The sequence below is a fragment of the Hemitrygon akajei genome, chromosome 16 (assembly GCF_048418815.1).
Source record: "Hemitrygon akajei chromosome 16, sHemAka1.3, whole genome shotgun sequence".
Classification (NCBI taxonomy): domain Eukaryota; kingdom Metazoa; phylum Chordata; class Chondrichthyes; order Myliobatiformes; family Dasyatidae; genus Hemitrygon; species Hemitrygon akajei.
The window spans coordinates 81230816-81257201 of record NC_133139.1 but is presented as its reverse complement, the minus strand read 5'-3'; the positions used below and the strand labels follow the sequence as shown (position 1 = coordinate 81257201).

At 45.1% G+C, this 26386-nt stretch overlaps 1 protein-coding gene across 1 annotated transcript; it reads right to left on the bottom strand.

Moving 5' to 3' along the window:
- Positions 1-27: 27 nt before the first annotated feature.
- On the bottom strand, positions 28-26243 carry LOC140740218 (transmembrane emp24 domain-containing protein 1-like). Its single transcript, XM_073069289.1, has 4 exons — positions 25994-26243; positions 6627-6724; positions 5369-5537; positions 28-575 (listed from the first exon to the last, which is right to left on the bottom strand). Exons 1-4 carry the CDS (start codon positions 26201-26203, stop codon positions 357-359), a joined length of 696 nt encoding a protein of 231 aa, XP_072925390.1. The 5' UTR covers positions 26204-26243; the 3' UTR covers positions 28-356.
- Positions 26244-26386: the final 143 nt, after the last annotated feature.

Genomic DNA, 26386 nt, shown 5'->3' with positions numbered 1-26386 from the left:
AGAAATAAAAATCTCATTCAATTGATCTGTTGTATTTCTTAAATCAAATTAATTCTTTATTTTTTGATACTGTACACTTCAAGTAGGATGAACTCCCTGACACCCAGAACCTCTGCTCTATTTTATTAACAATAAGCCCACTGGTATCAATGTACATATTTAACATTCTCAGTATTCTGTAATTTTTTTTTACAGCCACCGTAAGTACAATTTGCATCAATCTTCCCCTCATCCTCCTGTTTCCCAATTGCCCAAAGAATCCAGCATATGCCACGCATACCCCAAACCAAGGGAATAAGCTGCATCTAATCAGCCGTACCAGTTCACACCTCTGCTTCAACTTACAGTTTCTTAAATTACGTTTGGACTTTTCTCCGGTCATCGAAGAGACTTTTCAACATGTAGACCTGGACAAAGGACACCACCAACATCACTCCCAGATTAACGGCAGACCAAAAATTCACCCTGCCCAAGTTGCCCTCCTGCAGGTTGCGATCTCGTGCCTCAAAGGCTCGGAGGATGGCCTGGATCTGCACGCTCTTGTCTAGCTTGTGGTTCATATTCCCAATCGCCTCCTGAGGAATGAGTGAAGGACAGTCAGGGTGAATGTGAGCCATGAAAACCATGGGCAGCAATCAATCTATTCTATTTAAATCCTTCCTAAATGGCAAAACACAAGGAGGACTTCAAGTGATCACAAGAGGACAACAGACTGGATGGATTGTTAGGTGCCATATCAGTAAATCAGTTGAAAGGGTTTAGGAGAGATACCAGACAACGCATTGCATCGGACATATCACAAAGGTGGAGGACAAACTAGTAAAACAGAAACACAGGTATTAATTATGGTCTTTCTTTCTTTAGCCAGAGGGTAGTGAATCTCTGGAATTCATTGCCACATGCAGCTGTGGATGCTAAGTAATTGGGTGTGTTTACGATGGAGGTTGATAGGTTTTTGATCAGTCAAGTTGTGAAAGGTTACAGAGGGAAGGTAGGTTGAGAGGGAAATAGGTCAGCCACCAAGAAATGGTGGAGCAGACTCAATGGGCCGAAAGGCCTAATTCTGCTCCTACGTCTTATGATCTAATTATGGTAAACATGAGATTCTGCGGATGCTAGAAATCCAGAGTAACACAAAAAGTGCTGGAGGAACTCGTCAGGTCAGCAGTATCGAGAGAGAGAAATTTTCAGAAGGCATTTGGTAAGGTACCACATTGGAGATTGGTGGGTAAAATCAAAGGTCATGGCATTGGGGGGAAGACATTGACATGGATAGAAAACTGGTTGGCAGATAGAAAGCAAAGGGTAGCGGTGAATGGGTGTTTCTCGGAATGGCAGGTGGTGACTAGTGGGGTGCCAGAGGGCTCGGTATTGGGACCACAGCTGTTTACGATTTACGTCAACGATTTAGATGAAGGCATTGAGAATAACATCAGCAAATTTGCTGATGATACTAAGCTGGGTGGCAGTGTGATATGTGATGAGGATGTTAGGAGAATTCAGGGTGACTTGGATAGGCTGGGTGAGTGGGCAGATACTTGGCAGATGATGTTTAATGTGAATAAGTGTGAGGTTATCCACTTTGGGAGTAAGAACAGGAAGGCAGATTATTATCTGAACGGTGTAGAGTTAGGTAAGGGAGAAATACAAAGAGATCTAGGAGTCCTTGTTCTTCAGTCACTGAAGATGAATGAGCAAGTGCAACAGGCAGTGAAGAAGGCTAATGGAATGTTGGCCTTTATTACAAAGGGAATTGAGTACAAGAGCAAGGAAATCCTCTTGCATTTGTACAGGGCCCTGGTGAGACCACACCTGGAGTATTGTGTACAGTTTTGGTCTCCAGGGTTAAGGAAGGACATCCTGGCTGTAGAGGAAGTGCAGCGTAGATTCACGAGGTTAATTCCTGGGATGTCTGGACTGTCTTACGCAGAGAGGTTAGAGAGACTGGGCTTGTACACGCTGGAATTAAGGAGATTGAGAGGGGATCTGATTGCAACATATAAGATTATTAAGGGATTGGACAAGATCGAGGCAGGAAATATGTTCCAGATGCTGGGAGAGTCCAGTATCAGAGGGCACGGTTTGAGAATAAGGGGTAGGTCATTTAGGACAGAGTTAAGGAAAAACTTCTCCCAGAGAGTTGTGGGGGTCTGGAATGCACTACCTCGGAAGGCAGTAGAGGCCAATTCTCTGGATGCTTTCAAGAAGGAGCTAGATAGGTATCTTATGGATAGGGGAATCAAGGGATATGGGGACAAGGCAGGAACCGGGTATTGATAGTAGATGATCAGCCATGATCTCAAAATGGCGGTGCAGGCTCGAAGGGCCGAATGGTCTACTTCTGCACCTATTGTCTATTGTCTATTGAATAGTCGACGTTTTAGCCTGGACCCTTCATCAGGACTGGAGAGAAAGGGGGCAAGAAGCCAGAATAAGAAGGTGGGTGGGGAGGGGGAAGGAGTGCAAGCTGCCAGTTGAGGGGGATTGAATAGTCCTTCACATGCATAACATCCTGAAAGGCGATTGTTATGTTCATTGGTGAAGTGTGCTCTCTGTCATGCTCACTTTTGGGGGTTTTAAAACGTGTTTGCTCCAAAGCCGCCATGAGGTCTTGGTGCTATTAAAACTTAATGGAGACCCATATTTCCTTGAAAATGGCATCACGGGTCGTAAAGAGAGTTTTTGACATACTGCCCTGTATAGATAAAAGCATTGAATGCATTAATTAGAATGTTGTGTTGGAAGTTGTAAATGACATTGGTGAGGCCTAATTTGGAGTATTCTGTACAGTTCTGGGCACCTACTTACAGGGAAGATATCAATAAGATTGAAAGTACAGGGAAAATGTACAAGGATGTTGCTGGGACATGAGGACCTGACTTATAGGGAAAGATTAAATAGATTAGGACTTCATTTCTAGGAGAATGAGAGAAGATTTGATAGAGGTATACAAAACTATGAGGGGCATGCGTAGTTAGGGTAAATGCAAGCAGCCTTCTTCCACTAGGTAGATGAAACTAGAACAAGAAGTCACAGGTTAAGGGTGAAAGGTGAAATGTTTAAGGGAAATGTCTTCACTTGGAGTGGTGAGGGTGTGGAACGAGCTGCCAGCAGAAGCAATGGCTGCTGGTTTGATTTCAACACTCTTACAGAAATTTGGATAAGTACACGGATGGGAGGTTTAACTATGGTTCTATTGCAGGTCAGTGGGACTAGGGAGAATAATAGCATCGTCCAGATGGGCTGAAGGGCCTGTTTATGTGCTGCAATGCTGTATGAGTTTAATGCTCACTCTGAATATGTATTCATCGTCTTCCAGTCACACAGGAATTGTGGAGCCTTTTCTCCCAGCCTTGGCAGCACATCTGCCAGCTGACAGTTCCATGGATAATGTTGGACCGAAGACACGAAGGTTAATCTCCTTGGCACAAAGGGGATTTAGAGGGGATTTCATGCAATGCAGGACAATGACTGGTTTAGATGGAGTAGTCTCCATTAGTAGATAGCATAGGATAGTTTACATATTCCTGCACACACTACTCTAAATTTATTAACATACAGCACAGAATACACTCTTCTAGCCCCTGAGCTGTGATGCCCAGCAATCACCTAATTTAATCCTAGCCTGATCACAGGACAATCTACAATGACCAATAAACCTACCAACTGGTATGTCTTTGTAATGTAGGAGGAAACCAGAGCACCTGGAGGAAACCCACACGGTCATGGGGAGAACATACAAACTCCTTACAGGGAGTGGCGGGAATTGAACCCGGGTCGCTGGTACAGGCAGTCCCGGGGTTACGTACGAGTTCCGTTCTTGAGTCTGTTTTTAATTCGGATTTGTACGTACATCGGAACAAGTACATCCGGTATTATTTAGCGTCAGTCAAAAGTTTGTCTTAGTATATAGTATATATTTTACCTTTCTATGCATATAAAACACTTAAGAAACGTATGTATTCCAAAAATGAAACCACTGCGTTGCTTAGTAATAATTGTAGCTTTCATCGGGGCAGGGCCTTTCAAATGCTCCATTATTCTCACTTTATCCGTTATCCTTTAAAATTGTTCCGATCGTTGACCGACTGTAGCCTAACGCTTTTCTAATGACCGATGGTGTTTCACCTCTTTCCAAACGCTTTATTATTTCCACTTTATTTTCAATCGTGACCGCTTCCCGTCAACAGAACAGAAACACCGCGGGCGTCGGGCCCCGACCTCTGCCGGCTCCCGAGGTCCGCTGGGTCTTAAGGACCACTGCACACCGTCAACGGAACAGAAACACTGGGGGCAGCGGGTCCCGAGCTCCGCCGGCTCTTGAAGTCCGCTGGGTCTTGAGGACCACCGCAGACCGTCAACGGAACAGAAACACTGCGAGCAGCGGGTCCCGAGGGCCGCTGGGTCCTAACGACCACCGCACTGAGACAGGCTGAATGGGACAAGTGGGGGCTGTGCTGGGTTTGCGTATTTGAACTTAAACTGGAGGTGGCAGTGGGTTTTTTTTTACGAGGTCGAGTTGCAAGCTCGATATCAACCTGGCATGGATGGTACGGGAGTCACTGGATCGACATCAACCCGGCACAGAAACCTCCGTTCTCCAGCCCGGCGCTGATCTCACTGCGGCACCAGCCGACCGGAATGGTGGGGGGGGGCAGGGTGAATCTTACTAAGAAAATTTAAAGCCAAAAACAAAATTAAACACTCAATACAATGTCAACGGCAACGACTTAAAATGGCGGACGGCGTTCTCCTTCCTCGGTTCCTAAGTACGAGTTGTCCGTAAGTCAGACGTTCGTAACTCGGGGACTACCTGTACTGTAAAGCGTTGTGCTAACCACCATGATACCATGCCAGCCCAACACTAATGTGCTGCCCTAATTAGGTCTCACCAACGTCATATACAACGTCAACATAACATCCCAACTCCTGTACTCAGTACTCAGTACTTTGATTTATGAAGGTCAATGTGCCAAAAGCTCTCTTTACAGCCCTATCTATCTATGATGCCACTTTCAAAGAAATACTTAACATAAGGGGAAAAAGATTCAAGGGAGGTGTGAGAAAAATCTTCTCTCATTAATTAGAGTAGACATGATTTGGATCTCAGTGCCCGTAACGCTGAGCTTTCCAATGGGATTTGGATAGCTACTTGGAGAGCAAATTGCAGAGTTAGAGAAAAACAAGGATGTCTGATTACAGTACTTTAAAATAGCATAGACTTGATGGAGCAAATAGCCTTCTGTTATAATTATTTGATTCTGCTTTTAATGGACACAGCTCTGGGTCAGTATTAAAGCATTCAACATGAGGCAGAAATGCTGCAGCTCTCCTCGGTGGGTAGGGTCTGAAAGTGATTCCAACTTACCTTGATATCGTCAATCTTAACATCCAGCAGCTCCTCGGGTTCTACAATCTCGGACCAGTCCTCCTGGACATCATCAAATATTACCTCAAAGAAGATGACCTTCTCAGAAATGGTGCTGAAGGAATTGTCAAAGCAGATTTTATAATCCCCTTCCACCGTAGGTTCGATGCTATAAACCAAATATAGGAAACACTCAGCAAAAGATTTCACTGCTGGCCTGCCTTGGATTCATCATTCCTAGCGAAGTGTTGTGACACATCTAAAGCAAACGGAACAGCCTGCTTCAATCACTGCCTCTGAAAGTGTGTACCCAGATAGCAATTCCACCGAGACACAAGTCGTCATTCGGGCAAATTCAGTTGAGATTTCGAGAAAGAAGTAGAAGAAGTTTATCTTCAAATGACTGAAGACTCAGTCAAGAATAGTGGAGTGATCTAAATGAAGAGAGATGATCAGAGAGACAATAGTGGATGAACATCAAGAAACAAGGATGGGATGGGTCCGCGGCAGGAATTAAATACAGTAAGAACTCTAAAAATGGAGGCATTAACAGACCACAGGTCTATGGTATTTGAAATGTAAACAGAAGTAGTTAAGCTCTCAGTAGGTCAGACAGAATCCATAGAACGAGAGAGATGCTATCTGACCTGCTGAATACTGTAAGTTTGAAATAAAAGCAGAAAATGCTAGAACAATTTCTGCAGGTCAGATAACATCTCCCTCTATGGATTTTGCCTGACCTGCTGAGTTTAAACATGTCTGTTTTTCATTTCATATGCGATACAAATTTGCAGTAACCTCTTGAGGGCTGGATTATCTTTATGGAAAATAGTTCAATTTGTATAATAATGTATTGTATTTCAGTACTTATCCCACATTTCCAGAATCACTTCCAAATATGTAGTCTCCAGTTAATGTCCCATCAAATAGTCAAACGATAAATACTGCAAATCAGTTTTAGACTGGAGAAGCACAGGCATGGAAACAGTTTTATTGCTCTTAGTACCAGGCAATACTAAACTGCTTTTCTAGGGCTTCGGGCTCTGGACTCAGGATGTGTCTACTAGGTTAGTTGACCTGCAACCCAGGGAAAGGGGATGAAGCTGGACTCCAGATAATCAACAAAATTCAGCAGCTTTGTGAGTGAGTGCTGGGTGCCCTGCAGAGTCAGGTAGACAGCCATAGTTCATAAAGTGAAGAATGGCTATGATCAGAGATGCATGACATCACACACACGAAGCTGTATGATTAAACTCACGTGTGGACACCGTCGGACTTCCTGGATTCTGTGATCAGGTTTTCACCATTTGGGCCAAACACAGAGAAGTCAACGTCAAGGCCTGCTCCTCCAATCACCTGTAGGAAGATCACAAGGAAGGTTCAGCCACACCCAACCTGATGCTTCATCTTCACCCTTACAGCTTGGCAATGGAAACAAGCCAATGACCCTTAGAGAGACACAAGAGAATGCAGCCTTGGAATCTGGGTCACACGAAATGTTCTGGAGAAACTCAGCAGGTCAGGCAGCGTCCATGCAGGAAAATGTAAAGTCGATGTTTCAGCTAGACTGCCCATTTCCCTCCACAGATGTCGAGTTCCCCCAGCACTTCTTGTGTTCTTGCCAAAGCCACCTAAGTTATTAACAAAGAGGCAGAACCAGAAGTGAACACAATTCAAAAGCTGAAACAAGAAACCACAATAGGTTAAACTGACGGAAATGACTTTGCCACTTCAGCTGAGGCAAGTATTTTACTCCAATCATGTGCATCTTCTAGGGTATTGTCTCTGCCTAGGACTGGGAAATAGATCAGAAAAGGAGCAAATGTGCAAACGTCTCTGCTACTCATCTGGGCAAGCTCGTACAACTCTGGTCTGCCCACCTGTCTATGACTTTATAGAAAGCCAGTTTTTTTTTGTGGTGAAAGGCGGTAGGATCTGCGCATTTTTGTGTTTCAATCACAAGTTAATACACCCTCAGCAAGTGATTATGGAAGCAAGTGGTATGTTCCCTGTTACTAGGATTAGAAATATCTTCCTCTAATTAATAATATAGGGCGCTGGTGAGACCATGCCTGCAACATCGTGAAAATGTATGGCTTCCCTACCCAAACAGATATACTTTAGATAGAGGGAATGTAGCAAATGTTCATCAGATACAAAGAGATAAAATTCCTATTCTTGTTGAGTAGTTTCTCACTATTGGCGTAGCTACAACTGGAGATACAGTCACCTATAAAGGGACCCACTGTCCAGGATAGTTCTGAAGAGCTCCTTCACCCCAACAGGGTAGTAGAGCACACAACACAGAACGGTGCAGCACAAGGCAGGCTCTTCAGCCCACAGTGTCATGCCAAACTAATTAAATTAGCAATCAAACGTGCAACTAAAGGAATCCCTTCTGCCTGTACAATGTCCACATCCACCATTTCCTGCACATTCACGTTATTAGGCCAGGTGACAGAAGCTTGTGTAGGGGGGGCACTTTGCATCTCGTGATCACAATGCCTGTGGTTTCAAAGTAAATATGTAAAAAGTTTGGCAGGTTGAGAAAGGCCAATTCTTATGGCATCCGAAAGGATCTGGCAGGCATGGACTGGGTCAGGCTGTTCTCTGGCAATGGTGTACTTGCTAAGTGGGAGGTCTTCAAAAGTGGAATTTTGAGAATGCAAAGTTTGTATGTGCCTGTCAGAATAAAAGGTGAAGATAACAGGTAGAGGAAACCTTGATTTTCAAGCGATATTGAGGCCCTAATTAAGAAAAAAAAAGGAGGTGCATAAAAGATATAGGCAGGTAGGAACAAATGAGGTGCTTATGGAGTATAAGAAATGTAAGAGAAGGCTTAAAGAAATCAGAAGGGCTAAAAGAAGGCATGAGATTGCCCCAGCAGACATGGTGAAGGAGAATCCTAAGGGATTCTACAGATCTGTTAAGGGCAAAAGGATTAAGGGACAAAGCTGGTCCACTGGAAGATCAGAACGGTAATCCGTGTGTGGAGCCAAAGAGATGGGCGTGATCTTAAATGGATTCTTTTGCATCTGTATTCACTCAGGAGATGGACACAGAGTCTATAGAAGTGAGGCAAAGGAGCATCAACTTCATGGACCCTATAGAGATTACAGAGGAGGAGGTGTTTGCTGTCCTGAGGCAAATCAGGGTGGAGAAATCCCCAGGGCCTGACAAGGTGTTCCCTCAGACCCAACAGGAGGCAAGTGCAGAAATTACTGGGGCTTGAGCAGAGATATTTAAATCATAGAAACGTAGAAAACCTACAGCACAATACAGGCCCTTCAGCCCACAAAGCTGTGCCGAACATGTACTTTAGAAATTACCTAGGGTTACCCATAGCTCTCTATTTTTCTGAGCTCCATCTACCTGTCCAGGAGTCTCTTAAACGACCCCATTGTATCCGCCTCCACCACCGCCGCCGGCAGCCCATTCCACACACTCATCACTTTTTGCGTTAAAAAAAACTTACCCCTGACAACTCCTCCGTACCTACTTCCAAGCACCTTAAAACTGTGCCCTCTCGTGCTAGCCATTTCAGCCCTGGGAAAAAGCCTCTGACTATCCACACAGTAAATGACTCTCATCATCTTATACATCTCTATCAGGTCACCTTTCCTGAGGCGACCAGAACTGAGCACAGTACTCCAAGTGGGGTCTGACCAGGGTCCTGTGTAGTTGTAACATTATCTCTCCGCTCTTGAACTCAAACCCAGGGTTGATGAAGGCCAATGCACCATATACAGCTTTGAGTGTCCTATGGAATCAGACCCTAAGATCCCTCTGATCCTCCACACTGCCAAGAGTCTTACCATTAATTCTGCCATCATATTTGACCTACCAAAATGAACCACTTCACACTTATCTGGGTTGAACTCCATCTGCCACTTCTCAGCCCAGTTTTGCATCCTATCAATGTCCCGTTGTAACCTCTGATAGCCCTCCACACTATCCACAACACACCCAACCTTTGTGTCATCAGCAAATTTACTACCCCATTCCTCCACTTCCTTATCCAGGTCATTTATACAAATCACAAAGAGAAGGGGTCCCAGAACAGATCCCTGAGGCACACCACTGGTCACCAAGCTCCATACAGAATATGACCTGTCTACAACCACTCCTTGCCTTCTGTGGGCAAGCCAGTTTGGGATCAACAAAGCAAAGTCCACTTGGATCCCATGCCTCCTTACTTTCTCAATAAGCTTTACATGGGGTACCTTATCAAATGCCTTGCTGAAATCCATATACACTACATCTACTGCTCTACTTTCATCAATGTGTTTGGTCACATCCTCAAAAAATTCAATCAGGCTCATAAGGCACGACCTGCCTTTGACAAAGCCGTGCTGACTATTCCTAATCATATTATGCCTCACCAAATGTTCATAAATCCTGCCTCTCAGGATCTTCTCCATCAACTTACCAACCACTGAAGTCAGACTCACTGGTCTATAATTTCCTGGGCTACCTCTACTCCCTTTCTTGAGTAATGGAACAACATCCGCAATCCTCCAATCCTCCAGAACCTCTCCTGTCCCCATTGATGATGCAAAGATCATCGCCAGAGGACCAGCAATCTCCCCCCTCACCTCTCACAGTAGCCTGGGGTACATCTCATCTGGTCCCGGTGACTTATGCAATTTGATGCTTTCCAAAAGCTCCTACACATCATCTTTCTTAATGTCCATATGCTCAAGCTTTTCAGTCCACTGTTCCCTATGATCGCCAAGGTCCTTTTCCGCAATGAATACTTTGCTTCAGTGTTCACTAAGCACCTCCGCTTTCTCTTCAGGTTTCAAACACACTTTTCCACTGTCACACTTGATTGGTCCTATTCTCTCACGTCTTATCCTCTTGCTCTTCACATCCTGCTCACCAAGGCCTTCTCACAGCCTCTTCTAACTCTCCTAATTTCATTCTTAAGCTCCTTCCTGCTTGCCTTATAATTTTCTAGATCCCTATCATTACTTAGTTTTTTGAACCTTTCGTAAGCTTTTCTTTTCTTCTTGACTAGATTTTCAACAGCCTTTGTACACCATAGTTCCTGTACCCTACCATCCTTTCCGTCTCATTGGAACGTACCTACGCAGAACACCACACAAATATCCCCTGAACATTCGCAACATTTCTTCCATACATTTCCCTGAGAACATCTGTTCCCAATTTATGCTTCCAAGTTCCTGCCTGATAGCCTCATATTTCCCCTTACTCCAGTTAAACGCTTTCCTAACTTGTCTGTTCCCATCCCTCTCCAATGCTATGGTAAAGGAGATAGAATTGTGAACACTATCTCCAAAATGCTCTCCCACTGAGACCTGACACCTGACCAGGTTCATTTCCCAATATCAGATGAAGTACAGCCTCTTTTTTTGTAGGCTTATCTACATATTGTGTCAGGAAACCTTCTTGAACACACCTAACAAACTCCACCCCATCTAAACCTCTTGCCCTAGGGAAATGCCAATCAGCATTGGGGAAATTAAAATCTCCCATCATGACAACCCTGTTATTATTGCACCATTCCCAAATCTGTCTCCCTATCTGCTCCTCGATGTCCCTGTTACTATTGGGTGGTCTATAAAATAGACCAGTAGAGTTACTGAACCCTCCCTATTTTTAACTTCTACCCACAGAGACTCAGTAGACAATCCCTCCATGACTTCCTCCTTTTCTGCAGCCGTGACAGTATCTCTGATCAGCAGTGCCACGCCCCCACCTCTTTTGCCTCATCTTTAACAACAGAGGATTGCAGGATAGTACAGGGTTCCCTCTATTACTGGAGGCCTGTGACAAGTGGTGTGCTGCAGGGATCGGTGCTGGGTCCATTGCTGTTTGTCATCTATATCCACAATCTGGATGATAATGTGGTTAACTGGATTACCAACTTTATGGATGACACCATAAAGACTGGGGGTGTAGAGGACAGTGAGGAAGGCTATCATGGCTTGCAGAGATATCTGGACCAGCTGGAAAAATGGGCTGAAAAGTGGCAGATGGAATTTAATGCAGACAAGTGCAAGGTGTTGCACTTTGGTAGGACCAATCAGGGTGGGTCTTACACAGTGAACGGTCGGGCACTGAGGAGTGCGGTAGAACAAAGGGATTTGGGAATACAGGTCCATAATTCATTGAAAGTGGTGTCACAGGTAATTGGGTTATAAAGAAAGTTTTCAACAGATTGGCTTTCACTAATCTAAGTACTGAGTACAGGAGATAGGATGTTATGTTGAAGTTGTAAAAGACATTCATGAGGTCTAATTTGGAGTATTGAGTGCAGTTTTGGTCACCTACCTATAGAAAAGATGTAAATAAGGTTGAAAGAGTTGAAAGGCAAAATTTACAAGGATGGTGCTGGGTCTGGAGGACCTGAGTTATAGGGAAATACTGAATAGGTTAAGGCTTTATTCTTTGGAACATAGAAGATTGTGACATTTGATAGAGGTATTCAAAATTATAAGGGGTATAGATAGGATAAATGCAAGCAGGCTTTTTCCACTGAGGTTGGGTGGGTCTACAACCAGAGGTCATGGGTTAAGGGTGAAAGATGTAAAGGTTAAGGGGAACATGAAGGTCCTAATTGTGTGGAACAAGCTTCCCACACCAGTGATGCATGCGAGCTCGATTTCAATGCGTGAGAGAAGACAGGCACGTGGATGGTAGGGGTATGGAGGGCTATGGTCCTGGTGCAGGTTGACTGGATCAGGCAGTTGAAATGGTTTGGCACACAGATGGGCCAAAGCGCCTGTTTCTGAGCTGTACTTTTCTTTGACTCTATCAAAGATCCTCTTAACCACTTATCTCACATCTATCTCCACCACAACCCTAGGCATCACATCTGAGCACCCAGCACTTTCTGTGCAAAAACACAGCCCCGTAATCTCCTTTGAACTTAAACCCTCTCACCTTCAATGCACGCCCTCTGGTGTTCGACATTTCAATACTGGGTAAAAGACACTGAATCGTAAACACAAAATACTCTGCAGATGCTGGGGTCAAAGCCACACACACAACACGCCGGAGGAACTCAACAGGTCGGGCAGCATCCGTGGAAACAAACAGTCAACGTTTCGGGCTGAGGCCCTTCATCAGGATTGAAGAGGGAGGGGGCAGGGGCCCTATAAAAAAGGTGGAGGGAGGGTGGGAAGGAGAAGGCTGGTAGGTGCCAGGTGACAAACCAGTAAGGGGAAAGATCAAGGGGTGGGGGAGGGGAAATGGGGAGGGGATAGGCAGGAAAGGTGAAGGAGGGATGTAAGGGGAAAGCACTATGGGTAGTAGAAGGAGGCGGAACCATGAGGGAGGTGATAGGCAGCTGGAGGAGGAGGCAGAGTGAAACTGGGATGGGGGAAGGGAGAGGGAGGGAATTACTGGAAATTGGAGAATTCGATGTTCATACCAAGAGCCTGGAGGCTACCCAGACGGTATATGAGGTGTTGCTCCTCCAACCTGAGTTTGGCCTTATCATGGCAGTAGAGGAGGCCATGTATGGACATATCCGAATGGGAATGTGAAGCAGAGTTGATGTGGGTGGCAACTGGGAGATCCTGTCTGTTGTGGCGGACTGAGTGCTACACCTGTCCCTACACCTCCTCTCTTACCACCATTCATTCCAGGTGAGGCAACACTTCACTTGTGAGTCTGCTGGGATCATCTATTGCATCCGGTGCGGCCTCCTCTACATCAGTGCGAACCGACGCAGAATTCTCTGCCCATATCTGCAATTGAAATATATCCTGAAAAAGGATCTAGTGCTTTCCTGGTGTAAACTGTTCCCGGGCTTCCAGCCAGGTCCAGGTGTCGATTATGACCGATGTTTCGATGGCAATTCTGCCATCTTCATCAGGGTCATGTCTAGTCCGGTAGTATATATACAGTCGGCCCTCCTTATCCGTGGGATCCACATGCGCGGATTCAACCAACCGCGGACCGGGAAAACCTGGAAGTTCTCTCTCCGGCACTCGTTGTTGGAGCATTGTTCGCCTCGCGTCTTGTGTTGTGAGCGAGAGGAAGGAGTTTAAGGCTAGTGAGGGATGGCTGGCTAGCTAGGTGAAGCGCTACAGCCTCAAGAACTTAAAGATCACGGGGGAACTGGGATTGGCTGTTGCCAAGGCAGCATCAGCGTTCCCAGAAGAGCTACGATGGTTGCGTCTGTACTGAACATGTATAGACTTTTTTTTCTTGTCAATATTCCGTTAACAATACAGTATAACAACTATTTACATAGCATTTACATTGTATTAGGTATTATAAGTAATCTAGAGATGATTTAAAGTATACAGGAGGATGTGTGTAGGTTATATGCAAATACTACGCCATTTTATATAAGGGACTTGAGCATCCATGTTTTTGGTATCCGCGGGGGGGGGGGGGGAGGTCCTGGAACCAATCCCCCGAGATAAAGAGGGCCGATTGTACTCAGCTCCCCTCGTTCATCCCTCCTGAATGGTTAGTCCTCAACCACTCAAGTTCCTGCTATCCCATCTTGTTTAAAATCACATTCCAGTTCTTATTCCCAGAGAGACCTTCATCTTTGTTGAAATGCTTATTCTCTAGTTTTATTTCAATGGCTTCCTTCACCAGGCGGTCCCAAAAGCCACAGCACAGTACTTTGCTGCCGTCTAAGTCAATCCTGTGGTCATCGCATATGCAATGTTCTGCTACCTCCGATTTCTCCGGGTGACCCAAACGGATACACCCACTGCTCTCCTTGATGCGGGTTTCCACTGTGCGTCTGTCTGGCCGATACACGCTGCTCCGCCTTCACAGGGAATCCTGTAAACGCCAGCCGTCCTGAGTCCCAGGTCACCTTTGACCCGCACAAGCTGGGATTTCAGCTTCCTTACGGGTTTGTGGATGGTATAAATCTGGTACTTCTTCACTGTTACTGGTGAGGCTGACAAGGAACATCTCCAAAATTTCAAGACAGCGTTGAAAGATTAGAAGATTATGGGCTCAGAGCATGACATTGACAAGTGTGAATTCTTTAAACCAAGCATTACCTACAATGATCACACAAATGATGCACAAGATTACACAAATATGCTTAGAAAATTCGAGCAGTGATAGATGCCCCAAGGCCAAAGGATGTATTTCGATTGAGGTCCTTGTCAGGATTTGTCAATTACTGTAACACGTTCCTGCCAAACCTGGCTACTCAGCTCCAGCCCTTGAACTCAGATTTTGGAGAAAAGGCAATGGACAAAGCAGGATTTGGTAGCTTTCCAAAAGGCCAAAGAAATATAGAAACATAGAAAACCTACAGCACAATACAGGCCCTTCGGCCCACAAAGCTGTGCCGACCATGCCCCTACCTTAGAACTACCTAGGCTAGTGGTCGCCAACCTGTCGATCGCGATCGACTGGTCGATCTTTGAGACTTTCCCAGTAGATCCCAAAAAAAAAGAAAAATAAATACACGAATACTGTTGAGAGATTGTTTCCAGGTTGCGGGGTTTTAGTTCCATCCTTTCTGCCCAGTGCGCATGCGTGTAGCTCCCCCGCACTAATCAGGGTAATTCAGTGGTCCCCAACCACCGGGCCGCGAGGAAACGATATGAGTCAGCTTCACCTTTCCTCACTTCCTGTCACGCCCACTGTTGAGCTTGAACCCAGGCGCGGTCATCAGTCACCCGAACGCAGTGATACCCTCGCGCCAGGGATCACCCACCACCTCGCGGCCGGCGGGAAGTGCCGATGCTACAGGCCTGGAGCGCGGACAGATGGGCGCCACCTCTAAACCTGTTCACCACACCGAATGTTCGTGGGGAACCCGGTGCTAAAATATTCGCAGACAACCTAATTCGGGCTCAGGGTTCCGTAAGTATCAGAGCAGCTACCGCACTGCGATCTACTGAAACAAACTTTTGTCGGCCGATAGATCCTACAAGGGGGGCGGGCGCGCCCTATCGCACTCCTCGCTCGGTCGATCGCTCTCTCCGGACTGCGACCGCCGCGGCCCCGGCACGGGGACCTCCGACCCTGACCTTGTCCTCTCACCCCACCCACGACCAGCCGCACCTGGCCAAGGCGTCTGACGGTGGGCGGGCGGGAGGCTGGAGTTCGGGCCGGGAGGCTGTCTAATGAGGAAATGAAGCCCTCAAAACTGCTTTGGTACCCTGAGTCCAAGCACCCTGCACTTAAAGACAAACCCACTGAGTTCTTTCAGCGGAAAAAAACATGAGCAAGCGGGACAGAAGCTAAGTGCCAAGAGCCGCGAAAACTAAATTGCGGAATAGACTGGACATAAGGAACCCGCTTCGAGTATCGCTGTATTCCCATAGTGTTTAACACCCCCCACCCCCTGTCGGCCAGTCTGCAAGAATCTTATCAATATTAAACAGATCCATGGTGCAAAACAGGGTGGGTACCCCTGGTGTTTATAGATTATTTCTACTTCCGGGTTGCGGGGTTTTACTTCTGGTCTTTTCTGCCCTGGTGTGCATGCGTGTAACTAATTGATCTGGAGTCGATCTTGCCCTTCACTAAGGCCGAGGTAGGGGATCCTGGGCTTAAAAAGGTTGATGACCACTAACCTAGGCTTTACCCATAGTCCTCTATTTTTCTAAGCTCCATGTAGCCATCCAGGAATCTCTTAAAAGATCCTATTGTTTCCGCCTCTACCACCGCCGCCAGCAGCCCATTCCACACACTCTCCACTCTCCGCATAAAAAACTTACCCCTGACATCTCCTCTGTACCTACTTCCAAGCACCTTAAAACTATGCCCTCTTGTGGCAACCTCTGACTATCCACAGGATCAATGCCTCTTATTATCTTGTACACCTCTATCAAATCATCTCTCATCTTCCGTTGCTCCAGGGAGAAAAGGTCGAGTTTACTCAACCTATTCTCATAAGACATGCTCCCCAATCCAGGCAACATCCTTGTAAATCTCCTCTGCACCCTTTCTATGGTTTCCACGTCCTTCCTGTAGTGAGGTGACCAGAAATGAGCACAGTACTCCAAGTGGAGTCTGATTAGGGTCCAACTAGGGTCCTATATAGGTGCAACATTACATCTTGGCACTTAACTCAATCCCACGATTGATGAAGGCCAATGCATCGTATGCCTTCTTAACCACAGAGTCAACCTGCGTCGCAGTTTTATGTGTCCTATGGACTCGGACCCCAAGATTCCTCTGAACCTCCACATTGCTAAGTGTCTTACCATTAATACTATGTTCTGCCATCATATTTGACCTACCAAAATGAACCACTTCACACTTATCTGGGTTGAACTCCATCTGCCACTTCTCTGCCCAGTTTTGCATCCTATCAATGTCCCGTTGTAACCTCCAACAGCCCTCCACACTATCCACAACACACCTAACCTTTGTGTCATCAGCAAATTTACTAACCCATCCCTCCACTTCCTCATCCAGGTCATTTATAAAAGTCACGAAGAGTAGGGGTCCCAGAACAGATCCTTGAGGCACACCACTGGTCACCGACCTCCATGCAGAATATGACCCGTCTGCAACCACTCTTTACCTTCTGTGGGCAAGCCAGTTCTGGATCCACAAAGCAATGTCCCCTTGGATCCCATGCCTCTTTACTTTCTCAATAAGCCTTGCATGGGGTACCTTGTCAAATGCCTTGATGAAATCCATATACACTACATCCATGACTCTACCTTCATCAATGTGCTTAGTCACATCCTCAAAATATTCAATCAGGCTCGTAAGGCATGACCTGCCTCTCACAAAGCCATGCTGACTATTCCTAATAAAATTATTCCTCCCCAAATGTTCATAAATCCTGCCTCTCAGGATCTTCTCCATCAACTTACCAACCACTGAAGTAAGACTCACTGGTCTATAATTTCCTGGGCTATCCCTACTCCCTTTCTTGAATAAGGGAACAACATCCACAATCCTCCAATCCTCCGGAACATCTCCTGTCCTCATTGATGATGCAATGATCATTGCCAGAGGCTCAGCAATCTCCTCCCTTGCTTCCTACAATAGCCTGGGGTACATCCCGTCCAGTCCTGGTGACTTATCCAACTTGATGCTTTCCAAAAACTCCAGCACATCCTCTTTCTTAATATCTACCTGCTCAAGCTTTTCAGTCCACTGCAAGTCATCCCTACAATCACCAAGATCCTTTTCCGTAGTGAATACTGAAGCAAAGTATTCATTAAGTACCTCCGCTACTTCCTCCAGTTCCATACACACTTTTCCACTGTCACAGTTGATTGCTCCTATTCTCTCACATCTTATCCTCTTGCTCTTCACTTACTTGTAGAATGCCTTGGGGTTTTCCTTAATCCTGTCCACCAAGGCCTTCTCATGGCCCCTTCTGGCTCTCGTGATTTCCTTCTTAAGCTCCTTCCTGCTAGCCTTATAATCTTCTAGATTCATATCATTTCCTAGTTTTTTGAACCTTTCGTAAGCTCTTCTTTTCTTCTTGACTAGATTTACAACAGCCTTTGTGCATCATGGATCTTGTACCCTACCATCCTTTCCATGTCTCATTGGAACGTACCTACTCAGAACCCCACACAAATATCCCCTGAACATTTGCCACATTTCTTCCATATGTTTTCCTGAGGACATCTGATTCCAGTTTATGCTTCCAAGTTCCTGCCTGATAGCCTCATATTTCCCCTTACTCCAATTAAACGTTTCCCTAACTTGTCTGTTCCTATCCCTCTCCAATGCTACGGTAAAGGAGATAGAATTGTGATCACTATCTCCAAAATGCTCTCCCACTGAGAGATCTGACACCTGACCAGGTTCATTTCCCAATACCAGATCATGTACAGCCTCTCCTCTTGTAGGCTTATCTACATATTGTGTCAAGAAACCATCCTGAACACAGCAAAAAAACTCTACCCCATCTAAACCCTTTACTCTAGGGAGATGCTAATCAATATTTGGGAAATTAAAATCTCCCACCACAACAACCCTGTTATTATTACGCCTTTGCAGAATCTGTCTCCCTATTTGTTCCTCGATGTCCCTGTTACGATTGGGTGGTCTACAAAAAACACCCAGTTAAGTTATTGACCCCTTCCTGTTCCTAACTTCCACCCACAGAGACTCTGTAGACAACCCCTCCATGACTTCCTCCTTTTCTGCAGCCGTGACACTATCTCTGATCAACAGTACCACGCCCCCACTTCTTTTTCCTCCCTCCCTCTCCTTTCTGAAACATCTAAAACCCGGCATTTGAAGTAACCATTCCTGCCCCTGAGCCATCCAAGTCTCTGTAATGGCCTCAACATCATAGCTCCAAGTACTGATCCATACTCTAAGCTCATCCGCTTTGTTCATGATACTCCTCACATTAAAATAGGCACATCTCAAACCATCGGACTGAGTGCATCCCTTCTCTATCATCTGCCTTTTGCACAAATGGTGATGTCAGATACTACATTCACACATTACACGAAGATTGCCTGTGACAATTCATCTATGCAGTCATGTCACATGTTATGAGTGATAGAAGCAAACACCCTACAGACTTTGCATCATGTTCCCTTATAGAGACAGTTACATGCGATCCACAAACAGCAGTAGCATAAATTCAGAGACAGGCTCTGTTTCTTGGAAGACACAATTGCGAGACCGAATTCAGGAGAACAACTAATGATGGAAATTCTGACAGACTGTCCCTTTAAAAAGGAAATATCTGAAAAATTTACAAAAGATTGACACTTCTCTTGGCATATTCTCTCCAATGCAAGTCGAAAGTCTCACATACTAAGGAAACTTTATAAATATATAAAGCAGAATTAAAATATTAAATATTTAAATATCAGGAGAGATATTCCAAAAGGGAAAGCAGAAAAGATCCCACACTGTCTTTAGTCTACATGGCAACCCAAAATGGCTGGAATGTGCAACAGAAATTCCAGTCCCCATTTTTTTTTACCAACAGTAACAGTCACCATCATACCTCTTTCTACTTTGATTAACTATGTGAAAATTAATTCAGGCCCAGAGAGTCTCCATGAGGATACAAGACGATCATGCACAACATCCCTACAGAACTTGCCCCTGATGGGGGTCACCTTATGTGGGGATTGAGAGTAGTTGTAATATCCAAGCTGAAAGCTAAAGTGTTGGAGGAGCTACATGCCAGTAATCTTGGCGTGGTCAAAGTGAAAGCGTTTATCTGGTGGCCTGGGATAGATCAGCAGATCGAGCAGCTTGCCGTGCACTGTCCGAGATCTAACTCATCCAGAAGATGCCAGGATCAACGTTTCTCCATCCCCGGGAATGGCCTGCATTGCCCTGGCAGAGGATTCACGTGGATTTTGCCCGACTATTCATGGGCACAAATTTGTTGGCAGTAGTGGATGCAGCTACAAAGTGGCCAGAAGTTTTCCCAATAGTCTCCACTACAGCCTTGCTTTATGTATTGAGAAGCTTCTTCACAAGGACTGGTTGGTGACAATTCACCACCGTTTGTTGGGGAACAGTTTCAGTCATTCCTGAAAATGAATGGTTTAAGACACATTACATCTCATATTATATCAAACTGAGGGCTTCTCAAACAAGGTGGTTCAATGTTTCACTCCTGGACAAGCAGTCCTGGTGAGGAACTACAGAGGTGATCAAAAGTGGGTAATTGACAAGGCTTTTTCCGCTGAGGTTAGGGGAGAAAAAAACCAGAGGACATGGGTGAAGGGGGAAAAGTTTAAAGGGAACATTGGGGGGGGGGGCTTCTTCACACAGAGAGTGGTGGGAGTGTGGAATGAGCTGCCAGATGAAGTGGTAAATGCGGGCTCACTTCTAACATTTGAGAAAAACTTGGACGGGTACGTGGATGAAAGGTGTATGGAGGGATATGGTGCAGGTCAGTGGGACTAGGCAAAGAAATGGTTCGGCACAGCCAAGAAGGGTCAAAGGGCCTGTTTCTGTGCTGTAATGCTCTATGGTTAAGGACAGATCTGGACCACTTTCCTACACAGTGGAGATTGTGTCTGACGTCATCTGGAGATGACACATTGAACGGATGAGGAGAGCAGAGGCAATTGTTGGAGAAGTAAGGTGCCCAAAGCTGTCAAAACCACCTTCTGCAGTCTCAGAGTCAACTCCTGCAACCACCACGGAGGGGGCCCAGAACCTGAGATTGTTGTCACAGCCACAAGTCTCACCTGCCAAGCAGAGTGACTCCCTTGTCAGGAAAGATGTTATTCTACAAGAGTAAGAAATCCTCCACAGCCATTAAATCTTCAGGCTGAATGGGACAATTTAAAATTGACTATACAGTAACTGTATTATATAGTATACTGTGTATACAGCATCTATAAAACGTATTCACCCCCCCCCCCCGCCCCCCGGAGGTTTTCATGTTTTATTGTTTTACAACATTGTATCACAGTGGATTTAATTTGGCTTTTCTGTCTCTGATCAAGAGAAAAAGACTCTTTCGTCTCAAAAGTGAAAACAGATCTCTACAAAGAGGTCTAAATTAATTACAAGTATAAAACACAAAATAACTGACTGCAGAAGTATTCAACCCCCTTTAACATGACACACCAAATCATCACTGGTGCAGCCAATTGGTTTTAGAAGTCACAAAATTAGTTAAATGGAGATCTGTGTGCAGTCAAGGTGTTTCAATTGATTGTAGTAAAAATACACCTGTATTCTTGGCAACAACTACACCATGAAGACAAAAGAACACTCCAAGCAACTCCATAAATATGTTATTGAAAAGCACAAGAGATGAATATAAGAAAATTTCCATGTCACTGAATTTCCCTTGGTGTACAGTTAAGTCAATCATCAAGAAATGGAAAAAATATGGCACAGCTGTAAATCTGCCTAGAGCAGGCCGTCCTCAAAAACTGAGTGACCGTGCAAGGAGGGGACTAGTGAGGGAGGCTACCAAGAGACCTATGACAACTCAGGAGGAGTTACAAGCTTCAGTGGCTGAGAAGGGAGAGACACCCATACAACTATTGCCTGGGTGCTTCACCTGTCACGGCTTTATGGGGGAGAGACAAAGAGAAAGCCACTGCTGAAAAAACTCACATGAAAACTCAGCTAGAGTTTGCCTTAAGGCATGTGGGAGACTCTGAAGTCAGCTGGAAGAAGGTTCTATGGTCTGATGAAACCAAAATTGAGTGTTTTGGCCATCATACTAATCGCTAAGTTTGGTGTAAATCAAACACCGTACATCATCAAAAACACACCATCTCTACTGTGAAGCACGGTGCTGGCTGCATCATGCTGTGGGGATGCTTCACTGCAGCAGGCCCTGGAAGGTTTGTGAAGGTAGAGGGTAAAATGAATGCAGCGAAGTACAGGGAAATCCTGGAGGAAAACCTGGTGCAGTCTGCAAGAGAACTGCGACTTGGGAGTATGTTTGTTTTCCAGCAAGACAATGACCCCAAGCACAAAGCCAAAGCTACACAACAAAATTAATGTCCTGGAGTGGCCAAGTCAGAGTCCAGACTACAATTCAACTGAGAATTTGTGGCTGGACTTGAAAAGGGCTGTTCACTCATGATCCCCATGCAGTTTGACAGAGTGTCAGCAGTTTTGCATAGAAGAATGTGGAAAAGTTATGTTAATAAACAAAATGCTTAATCATACAAAATATTTACAAAATTACTGAAAGATTAAACATGTCCAGATGTGCAAAGCTGATGAGACCTATCCACACAGACTCAAGGCTGTAATCACTGCCAAAGGTGCATCTTCTAAATCCTGAATTGGAGGGGGTGAATACTTATGCAATCAATTACTTTGTGTTTCATTTTTGTAATTAATTTAGATCACTTTGTACAGGTCAGTTGACACAAAAGAGTCCTTTTCTGTTAATCAGTGTCAAAAAAAGCTGCATTAAGTCCACTGTGATTCAATGTTGTAAAACAATCAAAGATGAAGATTTCCAAGTGGGTTAATACTTTTTATAGGCACCTTATATGTGTGAATATATATATAGATGACTAGAGGGCAACATGTTGCATATTTGAGTCGAAGCATTTTATATTGAGTTGGAGTTTATAACTAAGCAGTGAGTTTAATCTTCCAGTAATTTTGTAAATATATTGTTTGATTAAGCATTTTATTTGTTTACATAATTTATTATGGGTTATATGTAAAAGTATATGAATGGCATATGTCATATGCCACCACGTGATATGTGAGCAAATACTAAAAAGAAACTAATCACTCACATCCTGGCTCCTGTGGTTTTTTTTCAGTTAGTTTTTGAGGTAATAACCTCAAAACATAACAACAGACACCAAGAATCCCAGTACAGATCCCCGTGGTACACCATTAGTTACAGACCTCCAGCCAGACTAAATCCCATTGACCCTTTGTCTTTTTACAGACAAGCCATTGAGATCCATGTAGACAACATCCACAGCCCTACCTTCATCACCTCCTGCAAAAACTCAATGCAGTTGGTAAGACACAACTTGGCCTGCACCATGCCGTGCTGGCTGCCTCTACTTAGGCTGTGGGTTTCCACATGTTCGTAAGTCCATTCCCTAAGAATCTTTCAAATTCTCTGCTCAAGAAGAGTGTGAGGCTCAGTTGCTTTGCATTTTCAAGAGGGCTGAGCAGTAGCGTAGTGGTTAGCTCAACGTTTTACAATTGCAGCCATCCATGTACAATTCCCGTTGCTGCCTGTAAGGAGTTTGTACATTCTCCCCGTGACCGCGCGGGTTTCTTCCGGGTGCTCCAGTGTCCTCCCACATTCTAAAGGCGTAACGGCCGGCGAGTTAGCAACTTTAATTTCTGGGTGTTACTATTTCGAGGACCTGCCCTGGACCAGCTTGTAAATGCATTGCAAAGAAAGCACGGCAGTGTCTCTATTCCTTTTGGAGTCTGTGGAGATTCGACATGGCATTCAAAACTTTGACAAACCTCTACAGATATGTATTGGAGAGTGTATTGACCGGCATCTCAGCCTGGTTTGGAAATACCAATGCAACTGAATAGAAAATTCTACAAAGCGTCGTGGATTCAGACCAGTGCATCACGGGCAAAGTCCTCCCAACCACTGAGAACATCTACATGAATATCTATAGTAGGAAAGCAGCATCCATCATCAGAGATCTCCACCACCCAGGTCACGCTCTCTTCTCACTGCAGCCATCAGGTAGAAGGCACAGGTGAGCCTCAGGACTCGCACCACCAGGTTCAAGAGCAGTTACTACCCCTCAGCCATCAGGCTCTTGAACAAAAGGGGTAACTACACTCACTTGCCCACCCATTGAGACGTTCCCACAACCAATGATCTCACCTTAAGGACCCTACCTCATCACCTCATGTTCTCGTTATTTATTGCTATTTATTTACGTTTGCATTTGCACAGTTTGTTGTCTTCTATGCTCTACTTGGTCCCTCATAGATTCTGTTTAGTTACTATTCTATAGATTTGCTGAGTATGCCTGCAGGAAAATGAATCGCAGGGTTATATATGGTGACATATATGTATACTTCGATAATAAAATTTACTTTGAACTAGAATTTGATACATTCAGCAACAGGAAACTGGATAAGACTCTGATTAGATTATGTTACTGTACTCCAGCCTCCCTCCTTTCTGACTTGTTGCTTTCTTCACTGTCTGTAGGTAAGTTACAAATTGACGTGTTAAATTACAGCCAGTCTGGTTACTATCTCTGGACCTTTCCAAATTGAATGCTCCCTGTTGTGAAGCCCTCAATCTTTTGTAATGACTGTGAATAGACCTCTTGCCACCCAGCACCTCCCCCCCCCCCCCCCCCCCCGAACGGCCACTGTTCCTCCGATATTTACTTTCTGCATTTTATGTACCAGCACTCAGGCCCTCTTGCACACAGTAATTTCCATGTCTAAATAATCCACTAGAGTACTTTGCAAAGTAGAATGTATTGTATTGTGCTGCTGCCGCAAAGAGAACAGATTTCACAACATATGCTGGTGATATTAAACCTGATTCTGAGTTGGCTGGATCAGTGCAGATGAAGGGAGGGTCTTAACTCAAAACGTTGACAGTTCATCTGTCTGCTCAGATTGAGCTTTGCCACCGAGTTTGTCCAGCGTTTGTTCTTAGAACACAGACAGAAAGCAAAAACTGGGAGTAATCATGTTGTTTTGGGCTATGACCAGTGAATGAGCCTCAGCCCAGACATGCATAATCTGCGTTGAAGATTAGCTGTGGGGACAATACTAATTTGGATAGGATTGCGAATACGGAAGAGGATGTAAAGAACCTGCAAGGGGATGGTTAAATGGGCAGGGACATGACAGCTAGAATGTTATCATCACCATTAGGTGCCATGTTATACCCTTCTAGACTGTGTGCTTAGGTGGCTGAGCCAATGGCACTGCCATCCTCAAGTTGGCCAACAAGACCACTGTTGTTGAACAACTCACAGATGGCGATGAATTAGTTTAGTTGATACCTGGTTGAGTGGTGAGGCAAGAACAACCAGTCACACAACAGTGTCAACACTAAAGAGCTGATTATTGACTTCAGGAAAGGAACGGAGGGTGAACACGTGCGGGGAGGCTGGAGTTTCAGAGATAAAGAGGCCTCACCATCATCACTACGCGCCATGTTGTGTGACGAGGACAATCGCAGCCTATGACCAAGGATTTGTCCGTGGTAAGTTTTTCCACAGAAAGTGGTTTGACCCTGCCTTCTTCAGGGCGAGTGACGCCAGCCATTTCAAGTCAAGTCAAATCAAGTCAACTTTTATTGTCATTTCGACCATAACTGCTGGTACAGTGCATAGTAAAAATGAGACAACGTTTTTCAGGACCATGGTGTTACATGACACAGTACAAAAACTAGACTGAACTAGTAATAAAAAAAAACAACACAGAGAAAGCTACACTAGACTACAGACCCACACTGGACTGCATAAAGTGCACAAAAACAGTACCGGCATTACAATAAATAATAAACAGGACAGTAGGGCAAGGTGTCAGTCCAGGCTTCGGGTATCGAGGAGTCTGATAGCTTGGGGGAAGAAACTGTTACATAGTCTGGTCGTGAGAGCCCGAATGCTTTCGGAGTCTGGGAAAAGGCAGAAAATGCAGGAGGGCATTTCCAACGCTCTTCAGAGATTGTCAGTGGTTGCGTAACCTGGACTGGTGATATGCACCAGCTAGAATAAAAAAGCGAAGTTACCTGCTTTGATCACAAAGCTGAAAGAGATAGGGGAGCGTTCTAAAGGGTCACCGGTAATCTTGATCACCGATAGGAGGGAAGCAAATGTTAAGACTTAGTCTATTATTCGAAGGATTTACAAGAATGAGAGATAACCTCTTTAGACTTGTACAATTCTCATATGGTTCAACACGCCAGTTAGTGGATATACCGCGGAGGGATCCGCTCACATACACGCTGGTGTCCAGAATGAGGGATCACGCTCTCAGAATGAAAAAAAAATCAACCATTAAGGATCAAGACAGAGATTTCATAGAAATATCTCAATCTTTAATGGTGTTGAAGCTTAGGAATCCCCTGCTCTGGGACGTTTGAGGGTCGCTGAGTTAAATCAGAACTAAGATCGATATATTCCCGTACATTAGGGGAATCAATGGATACGGGGACAGTGCGGGAAAATGGAGGCGAGGTAGAGGATCAGCTATGAATGATACTGAATGGGGAACAGCTTCCAAGGGCCCAGCAGCCTAACGGTACGAATGCAGTCCCACCTGGTACTCGAGCTCCATGGTGTTGTTGTGGGCAGCGCTTTGGTAGAAGCACTCCTCTCTCCCGGGCGGAAGCACGAAGGTAAACTCCGAGTCCGAGGGCTGGCCGAAAGTCGCCGCAGCGTCAGGCCAGTGGGACAGCAGGGTGAGCAGGAGCAGTGGCCCGCCAGCCCCGATCCCCGGCCTCCGCATCCACCCGGCGCCGAGCTCCATGACCCAGGCTCTGTAACTTCCACACAGGAAAAAAACTTTTCACTTCCGCACAACTTTCCGCTCTCTTGATTTGCCCACCAAAGTATACCAATAGGCGATCGGGAAAGTATTAACCAATCAAAAAGCGAGATTTCATAGAGTGACTGACTAGTTTCCATTCAGAGATAAGTAGAAAGCCAGTTA